We start from the raw sequence: 9516 nt of genomic DNA on the forward strand, positions 1-9516 counted from the left end.
GGGTAGGGGAGCCGGGGACAGCGGGAGCCCTGGGGCGGTGGGGATCCCCCGATGCAGGGGGACCCCACCAAGTGCCCCGGGACCCCGGGTGGGGAGGCGGCCGGGCCGGGCGCCGGGGCCGCTGTCCGCGGTGCTGAAGCCGCGGCCGTGGCCGGGGCGGGCCGGGGCCTCTCCGGGGGTTGGCAGGGGAAGCATGGAGTGAGGTTTGGGCAGGGTCGTGGGGTCCTGGGGGGTCCTGCTCAGCTCCGCCTTCCCGCTGCGGAGCTGAGGGACGTGAGGGGTGCGCCCGCCTGGGTCGACAGGCACTGGCAAATGCCAGAGCCAGAGAGAACCCGCCAGAGTGGGTTCCCCCGTCTCCCGCCCTGAACAATGGGCACTGCTCAGGCATCCCTCCACACCGACCAGAGGGTGCCCAGTGTGATGCTGTAAGCCAGGACAGCTGCCAAGTACACCCGGAACAGCAGGACATCCAACACGTAGCCCACTTGCAGCCACTCACGGGCGACGTCGCGGAATTCCTCCCGTTTTTCCAGGAGCTGGCGGATAGCCGTGGTCTCACGCAGGACCTCCTGCAGTGCTGCTGAGCCCTCTGTCCGGCCAGCAAAGGCCAGTGCAGACCTCGTGCCCCCCACTGCCCCGCACTCCCGAGGGTCCTCACAGGCATAGGGGGTCAGCTTGGCTGAGGGAGGAAGAGAAGCAAATGTGAAAAAGCTATTTAGATGGGGAACTGGGATTGGTGAGGGTGGACCAGGCACCTAGTTCACCAAACAAAGAATGGCTGTGTAGGTGTAGATGGCTGCAGAGCACCTAGACTCCTTCAGTTCCCACAGGTCGTCTCTGTGCAACCCTTACCTGTGCTGTCATTGTTCTCCACCTGCCCAGAGGTGTCCAAGCTTTGCATCCTGCTTTGGCTGAATTTCTTCCTATCCCGGATACAGAGCAGGATGGTGGCTCTTTCCAGCAGCAGGCGTTTCACCCACTCAGGGACGTGGGGTTGCAGGTCTTGCTTGTGCACCAGGCGCACAATCAGGATGGTCTCTGTCAGGCTGATGACAAGCAGCGCCATGCACACCACAAAGTAGATGCCTGCAGAGGCATCGGTGAGGTGAGTGACCTGCAAAGGCTCGTGCACAGAGCACGGGCCCAAGCAAATCCTCCCTGCTCAACTCTCAGGGCCCTGTGGTCCCTGCCATGACTGCCGTGGCAGTTGGACGTGTGGGCAGAACCACCGTACCTATCAACGGGGTGCCGACGGCAGTAGCTGGCAACGTGTCGGATACAATAATGAGGAAAACCGAGTAGCCCAGCAGGAGAGTGATCTTGAAAGAGACCCTCTCGCCACTGTGGGGAGGCAGGTAGAAGCCCACAATGTCCATAATCATCAGGAAGATGCTGGGGAGCAGCAGGCTGACGGTGTAGAAGAGGGGGCGTCTCCTGATGACTACCTGCAGGACAGAGACAGAAAAGGCTGTGAAGGGTTGAAACGAGGCCTTCAGCTGGTGTGGCTTTCTGCCAAGGCAGGTGAGGGTGGTGGAAGCTACTAAGGTGGGGCAGAGGAAGGGCTCACTCGCAGGAGCCTCCCACCTGCAGGCAGGAGCTGCAGCACAGAGCAGCAACAGGGATGGGGCAAGTCCCTTCCCTCGTGCCACATCCCCAAGAGACACAGTGGCCAAAGGCTCTTACATAGAACTTCATCTCAGCGTAGCTGTCACTGCTCTTGACACTGAACTCCTGGAAGTGGCTGAGGACGTAGAGCAGCTCCCACTCGCCCTGGTTCATGAAGACGCTTCTGTCGAATTTGACGAGCTCCGGCTGACGCCACAGCGAGAGGTTGATATCACGAACTGGGGGGTGCAGGAGAAGTGAGAATTGGGGGTACCCCGCCCAAAGCGCCGGCAACTGCCGGCTCCTCCGCACCGGGCTGCGTGCCCGCCCTCCCTGCAGGCATCCCCGATCCGCTGGAGCCATCTAGAGGGACGAGTTGCCTTCTGCACGGAGCTTCAGCCCAGCAGAGGGCCTGCCCGCTCCCCTGAGTCCCCCAGCCGTGGGCATCCCGGCACTCACCGTGGTGCAGCCAGCTGGTGAAGGTGAGAGAGCAGTTCTGGACGTCGAAGGGGAAGTTGTAGATGTCCAGGCTGCAGGCGGTCATCACCTGGATGGGTTTGAGGTTCTGCACCTCCCCGTGATGGCTGACGTAAACGTAGGGGACGTGTGGGGACTTTCCAACATCCACGCTGAGGGCAGGAGGGACAGAGATGTGGGCTGAAGAGCACTCTGGGCAGGTGTTCCTTCTGCCAAGTGGCATTTCAGGGGGGAACTGCCCAAGAGCCAGGGATTTGCCCTCTGTTCTGCTTTTTTAGTAATATCCTTGCAGGCATTTCTGCCTACCATTACCTCTGCACTGCCCAGACTGCTCCCTTCTCCCAGCCCAAGAAGTGTCTGTGACATCGTCCCAGAGCTCTCAGGGGGCACTGGGAACAAAATCCGCACAGGGTGGGAATGACACCAGATCGGTCCATGGGAAGGGCCAGCAGCTCTGCAGCTGCCCTTGCATTGTACTGTCTTCACAAAGCCTTTCTCCTGATATCTGGATCTCACCCCCAGCACAGTGAGGGTAATTATCGATGGCTGTGGTTAGCCAGCATTGGAAATGGCCCAACTGCCGAGCCAATCCCCATCTGCAGCTCCCCCATGTGGGGGCTGCCAGCTCTGTGCCAGGAATACAAAGCATGGGACAGTACGTGCCCATGGTGAGGGAGTTCCAGTCCCGGTGTATCTCCCTTGAGACTTTGGCTGCACTCACAACTCATTGATGAGGATGTCGGGCACCCAGATGCTCTCTACAGGGAGGGAGATCTGCGTCAAGTTGTCGAAGTGAGCTGGGTCCCACTTGAGGAATTCATCTGTCCAGTGCTGGGGACAATGGAAACGGGACTTGGTGGGCGAGGTCCTTCCACTCTGCCAGCACACAGACCCCAGGCCAACACCAAGCAAGACTGGGAGGGAGGGAAGACTTATCCTTCAGCTTGCACAACACACAACAGTGCAAAACGGGGAGCTTGAAAGCTGAGCGTTGAGGTTCATGTGTTACAGAGGTCTTGCCAGCCCCCAGGATGTGAGGGAGCTCCCCTCACTGCTCTCCTGCAGGATTGCACACTTCTCCCACAGGAAGACATGGGGGTTTGGGGCTGCTTGATCCTGAGGGGTGCCAGCAAGGAAGGGTGAGGTTTCATGGCTACTCACCTGTCTGTACCAGATGTAAGTGGTCAGGACCTGGTTCTTCTCATCCTGTGGGAAGATGAGAACAGTGTCAGAACGGGGGCACTGGCACTCTGGAATGCGGGCAGAGCATGCTGGGAGGATGCTGCACACCTGGCACCATTCCCCTCCCTGCAGACACGTGGAATGGGAGCAGAGGACTCACCACACTGAGGATGGCATAGACCATCAGGTCGATGGCCACGTTGGTGGTTGTTCGCCAGTCCCGCACAGGCCGGGTGCCCTTCTGGTAGTGAGCCAGGAGGAAGTGGGAGAGGCGGTGCAGGGCGGGCTTGGAGGGCTCCGGCATCCGGGCCCCGTGCTGGGCACCTGCTTAGCAGAGGGAGAAAGGGAGGCAGTGAGGGAGGCTGCTCACACTGAGTCAGCAGCTGCCATCACCCTGGGGTGTGCCATGCACTGCGGGATGCTGCCGGCTGCCAGCCCTCACTTATCAGTTGGGGTTTCCCATCCCACTTAAATAGGAGCATCCTGATGGGAAACAAGCCTGGACACCACAACCATCACCTAATGTGTTACTGGTACCCTGTGCTGTGCAGGTCATCAGCACTGTGACCTTCCCCAGCCTCAGAGGGCACACCTGCCAGCCTTCACCTCTCTGGACAAGTGCCAGGACAGCAGGAGCAGGGAACCACACGCTGCCCCTGGGTAAGTTTCATACCATTTGCTCCCTCCAGGGGCATTTCTTTGCTCAGCAGGTGGAAGCAGTGAAGGTTAGAGATGAAGCAGGATGCTGAATTAGTTTATTAGGTATCTTGGTGTTTGCCACCAGTGAAAACTGCCCCTTCACTGGCGCCAGCAGCATCAACCAAGGGCAAATTGCTTTCAGCACCATGTCCTCACTGCCAGGCAGCTGGAATGCCATGGCTGGGCCAGGGCAGAGTGCTACACTTGTGGCTGTGCTCTGCAGCATACCCAGCCTCAGAGTCCAATTCCAGAAAAATGGAAGAGACTAATTGGAATAGATCTATGGCAACTTGGGAAAAGCTGCTGGAAGGGAATTTTAATCTGTATTTTAAACTAAAAGAAAAGAAAAAGCAGCAGCCTCAGCCCATCTGACATTGTTCACAAGTGGTAATACTGGGGAGCCAGCCAGGTGCATGATGCTCACGCAGGCAGGCATGAACCAACAGAGGCAGTGAGATGGGAGGAGAGGCAGCAATTAGGGTGAGGGAAGGAAACACAGGCACTGCCATCACCACAGCTTGGGCCAAGTGGCCTTTCCTGCTGCAGCTGGTGGCAGCTGGCTCACGCTTGCTCTCCTCCTTGCACCTTCTTCTCCTCACATCTGTGCCATCCATATCTGCATCAGGATGCACTGGCAGCAGGGAAGTAACTTTGCAGAGGAAGGACTGGGCCGAGTTCACCTCAAATGCTCTTTGCCTCTGCTCCAGACACTGTGCTGGTCCGCCCAGCCCAAATGTATGCCAGGGTTGTGATGGCAACTCACCTGCTGCAACTTAGCACAGCCCTGGCACAGCCTTGGCACAGCCCTAACACCTGGGGATCTGTCTGCACAGCCCTTCCTGCCTGCTGGTCAGCATTGCTAGGGTGAGAGTATCACTCTGCCCGCTCCTTTTCCGCCACCTTTGATGTGCTCATTGTGGAAGAAGGTTTGGGATTTGGGTGACAGGAGCTCCATTACCTATCCAGAGATGTGAGTCACTAAGCTGCTAAACACTTTCAGCCAGGCTGGTGCAGAACAGCTCAAGGATTTTTGTGCTATTTCCCAGTAACGTTAGATGAGAAAATAATAATGGAATAACAAGGAAATATGTTGGCCATCAATTTTGCACTGCGCAGGGCTGCAATTACAAACTATAGGCACAGCATCGTGCCCAAAACCCAGCTCTAGGTTACGAGGGACTAAACATTACATTGGAGAAAGCCTTTCATCAGGCAGGGGGCTCAGGCAGCATCTCTCAGGCAGGAGACCCCCACGTGTCTCTCTGACCTCAGGGCTGGCTCTCGGCACAGCTCCAGAGTACCTCAAGACCCCGCAGTGATGAACCCACAGACTAGCGGTGGGTTTTAAGGCTACGTTGCCTTGCTGCCAGTGTTACCCAGGCAGGATGCACCTTCACGCTCTGCACCGGAGCTCTCCCATGCCCCAGCTTCTCCCAGCTATGTCACTTCCCAATAGCGTGAAGATTTCCCTCAAGAGCAGCCTTTGCCTGCCTCTCAGCAAAGCTCAGGCTCTGGGAAGGTGCTGCTCCGTGCCAGGAGCACCCCGCTCTTTCTCAGCCCCCCAGCCCTGCCCACGGGTCCCTCACCTTACCTGGGCTCTGTAGCGTCGAGGCGAGCGGCAGCAGGGCCAGGAGCGCCCCGAGAGCCGTGGGCACCATGGATCCGCCGGCTCCAGCCGCCGCCAGCTCGGCGGAGGACTGAGCGGAGCAGGGAGGCAGGCAGCACTCGTATGGCTTTCCCCCCGCCGTCGGGTTTTTGAGAACGCCCAATTAATCTCGCGATCAGCCTCTCCCGCTGCATCAAGTTTCAGGCTGGGAGGATGCGAGTGGGGCCCACCCAGCTATCCCCCCACCCCCGCCCAGCCTCAAAAGAGCTTCCCCGTCCTCTGCCCAGGTGCCCGCTTGTGGCAAAGAGGGTTTTGGGGTACGAGCATCATGCCCATGGGCAGTGGGGGGCAGGACGGCGTGACAGGGAGGGCTGCGCCAGGAGATCCTCAGCAGTTAAAAAGACAGGGAAAACCCTCTGAGAGGCAGAGAGGGGAGCCTGTCCAGGGATGTGGTACTGACACAGGGCGGGGTTCCATTCAGCAGGGGAGAGGGGAGCTCTGGCTGTACCGGCTCCCCTCCGCACCCTGCGGCAGGTGCGTCTGTCCCACTGACAGTGGCTCCGAGAGTCGCAGTTGGGAGCGGCATGTGCAGCCAGCCCTTGGCACCCCTGTGTGGGGCAGCAGCTTTCCCCCAACCCCTCTGACCTGCACCTACACCGGGGTCCGTTTCCACCGCAGAATTTGCATTTGCTGTAAATTTCAGCAAACGAAGTGCTTTCTACTGGTTTCAGTTTCCCAAAATATTAAACGCCTTGGGGCAAACAAGACCAGAAGCAAAGCCCGGTCAAGTATAATTGAGTCAAAAGGCCCTCTGTGTCCACCCATGCGTGGGTGCCCTGCTCAGGCTGCATATTCATCCCTCCATGTCACAGCATCATAGCCTTGGGCTGGGCAGTGTCCCTCCGCCTGGCAGGGGAGCACCCCCTCGACCCTAAACCTCTGTAATAGTCTGTAGTCCTGTACATCTACGCTGTGCTTGTGTGTGTTGCAGGTGCCTGTGCCCCCCAAAGCTGCCAGCTGCTGGAAATCCTGGGGAAGCGGCGGGCAGGGACTAAAGCCTGAGGCAGTGGCGTAGAGCAAATTGCATCAGATGCCGGCATGGAGTCACTTAAACGAGGTAAGAATTAGTGCAGGGCCCTGATGAACTCCCCCTTGGCTGCCAACAGCAGTGTCAGGGAGAGAGCGAGAGCAGAGCTGGGGCTAATTTGATTTCTCGGCTCCGTTAGTGGCTGGCAAGTCACCTCCCAGGGAGCGCCAGCAGCTCATAGCGCTCTCCCCTTATTGAATCTGGGTAATGAAAATCACGGGCAGCGCCACCATGGTGCTGGGGACTGTGCCCCGCTCTGCCCCCTCTCCCCCGGCCTCCTGCGTCTGCAGCCGGCAGGATGAGGCCAAGGGGGCGGGGACTGCTCCAGTGGAGCCTCTGCCGCAGCATCATTAACTCTGAATTTTCTCCCTCGGGTTTTACAACTTCATCTTAAAGAGATTTTAATGTAGTTCCTATCAGCCCTCCTGTTATTGGATATCTAATTAGTGTGATCTACTGTAGCCTCGTGTTACGCGCGCACACAGGGGGCTCTTGCGGGACATTTTGTGGGACGGCTGATATCAATCGGCAGCGCCCAGATCAGATTTACTTTCCGAAATAGTATAATGGGATTTTATTAGCCCTGTAATCTGCTGCACGGTAATTGCTTTTCTGGGAATCGAAGTGCTCAGTGCCTGGGGCTTCCCACAGCTCAGTCCCACGTCCTGTCCAGCCTCTGCTGCAGCCGGGCATGGCAGCATCTCTGCACCGGGATGGATGGGCACTCAGGCCTCTCTCCCAGAGCAGCCACGCCGCGAGCAGGTTCCCTAGCTGGGTAAGCAGGTATTTAGCCCAGAGCTGCAGCAATCTCAGAGGCCGGGGAGAGCACAAGGGCACAAGCACAAGATCCCCCAACACGTGATGGCACAAGTGATGCTCTGCATTCCCTCCTCATCCCAACCTGACCTCAGCCCTAGTCCTGAGTGTGCGGCATTTTGCACTACATCCCTTCAGCAGCTCTCACCCCATGCCACAGAATGTGCTGGGGGCTGTTGAGGGATGGCAGGAACATGGCTTGGCTCTGCACAGGATGGGTGTTGTAGCCAGGTTGGGGACCACAGTGGGAACAGGGAGGGAGGCCTCAGTTGTGGTGCTTGCCGGTGCGGAGAGGGCAGGAGAGGGAAGCAGCTCTCCTTCAGGCTGCCAGTGCTCGCCTTTCAGAGCGCGTTTGGAGCGTCAAAAACAATAAAGCATCAGCAAGGAGCCCTGGCAGCACAGCTGCCTGATGGCCCCGGCCCCATCACGCGCCCGAGGCCGCCCATTACGGAGCCTCACGCTCCCCGAATTGCATGTCTGCTATGATTTAACGCTGCGAGACATGAAATAAACACCGCAGGCAGGCAGGGCTGCCGGCATGGGCACGACCAGGCTCACAGCAGCCCCCGCTCCCGTGGCGCCCTGCACCCAGGGACGGAGGTCCTCTGGGACGCCTGGGCTTGCTTGCAAGCAAGGGTCTGCAAAGGGCCAGGGGGACACAGGGGATCTTTCCTCTGGCATTCACCTTGTCCAGCTCCAAGACCGAAGCACAGACCAAACGCTGTGAACAGCTGCTCAGTGTGGTGCCCTTGGCTAATTTAATTTAGGGATGCTGGTAGCTTTGACCCATGGGCACAAACTGCATGGCCCTTGGAGAAGTCAAAAATTGCCCCTGCCAGGTACCAAGCCCATCCTCACCCCAGTGAAGGAGGCCAAAGCTTTTAAATCCCCGAGAGAAGGGATGGGAGTGCTTTCCTTTCAAGTCCTCTCTTTCATTAGACACCCTTCAGGTGTTTGCAATATTCTGCCATTGTTGCATTACCACTAAAGCTAGGTAATAAAAACATGAAGGTATTTGGAGCCTGTTGCTGCTAATGAAGGAGATCTGGCTGATACTGAGTGGGACAGCAACTATGCATCACGGGCTGAGTACCCTGCAAGGTCAGGCAGGAATTGCCTTGCTGAGAGTGGACCTGGCTGTTCTGTCTTGTATGACTGTCTTTTCCTTTCTCCTTTTATTTTAGAGGGACACCTGTGCCAGAGGCTCACTGGGCAGTGGGCTCTAGTGCTGTCACCTTGGGAGAGTCCCCATCCCCAAGGCAGGTTTGCAGCAGGGATTGTGCTCACGATGACTGCCTTGATGTAAAAGCCTCATGTCTGAAAAACTCTTGCAGAAAAGTCGTCAGCTGCTTCTTTCTGTTGAAATTCAATCCATGGAGGACTGTGGCAGTGCTGGAGAGGTCAGACATGCTGCAGTGTGTGGAAACAGCCCTGGAGGAGACAGTGTTGAGACAATCCACTCAGGTTTGGGGGTCTTTTATGTTTTTAAAGCACTTATTGCTTCCTTTTGCTAAGCCAAAGCTGTATGGAAACCTCTCAGGACGTGGAAGGAGAGGGCATTTCTGCAGCTTGCTCTGTCTGACAGTGTACAGTCTCCCCCATAGTAAGTTATCTTGGATGTAACAGTGCTGTGACTGCACTTAATGCTGCAAACAAATTGTTCTACACCCTAGTTAATTATCACAGCATTAATCAGGCTACTAAACATTAAACACGGCCTGGACAAACCTGTAGCTAAAAATACAGGTCTGGTTTATCTTTGTGACAGGGACATCCAGAATTTTTATGGTTAATAGTTTTTTTGAAGTAGGAAAATCCTGGGGACCCTTACCTGAGCAACGATGTTTGGATAGAGCACCATTCCCTCCACAGTTCATGGGGGTCCCAGAGTGAAAATCACAGTGCCCTGCACCACCTCCCTATCTCTCACTATCAGTAGCCTGGCAGGCTCCCAAAATAAGTGGAATTTCTTATTTTGTTGCATTTAAGCTTCACTGGTTGTCTTGTTTTTCCTTTGCACATCAGGGAAATTGATTAACAACAG

The 9516-nt window shown here is 56.8% G+C and overlaps 1 protein-coding gene across 2 annotated transcripts; it reads right to left on the reverse strand.

Moving 5' to 3' along the window:
• Positions 1 to 356: 356 nt before the first annotated feature.
• On the reverse strand, positions 357 to 5621 carry LOC136300915 (5-hydroxytryptamine receptor 3A-like). Of its 2 annotated transcripts, none has more exons than XM_066203654.1 (9): positions 5555 to 5621; positions 3425 to 3588; positions 3244 to 3288; positions 2804 to 2913; positions 2065 to 2234; positions 1684 to 1844; positions 1235 to 1445; positions 853 to 1086; positions 357 to 679 (listed from the first exon to the last, which is right to left on the reverse strand). In XM_066203654.1, the coding sequence occupies exons 1-9, from the start codon at positions 5619 to 5621 to the stop codon at positions 381 to 383; spliced, it is 1461 nt and encodes a 486-aa protein (XP_066059751.1). In that variant the 3' UTR covers positions 357 to 380. The 2 variants fall into 2 exon arrangements, with proteins under 2 accessions (XP_066059751.1, XP_066059750.1); XM_066203653.1 differs by having other exon boundaries at positions 3425 to 3591.
• Between the last annotated feature and the right edge of the window lie 3895 nt (positions 5622 to 9516).

The sequence above is a fragment of the Chamaea fasciata genome, unplaced genomic scaffold (assembly GCF_029207755.1).
Source record: "Chamaea fasciata isolate MVZ Bird 193981 ecotype frontalis unplaced genomic scaffold, bChaFas1.0.hap1 SCAF_24, whole genome shotgun sequence".
NCBI lineage: Eukaryota > Metazoa > Chordata > Aves > Passeriformes > Sylviidae > Chamaea > Chamaea fasciata.

Coding starts and splice junctions, on each gene's coding strand:
- LOC136300915 (XM_066203653.1), bottom strand. CDS start 5,621: ATGGTGCCCACGGCTCTCGGGGCGCTCCTGGCCCTGCTGCCGCTCGCC. Junction 3,592..5,554: donor CTCGACGCTACAGAGCCCAG/GTAAGGTGAGGG, acceptor CCCTCTGCTAAG/CAGGTGCCCAGCACGGGGCC. Junction 1,446..1,683: donor ACGCTGAGATGAAGTTCTAT/GTAAGAGCCTTT, acceptor TCTGTCCTGCAG/GTAGTCATCAGGAGACGCCC.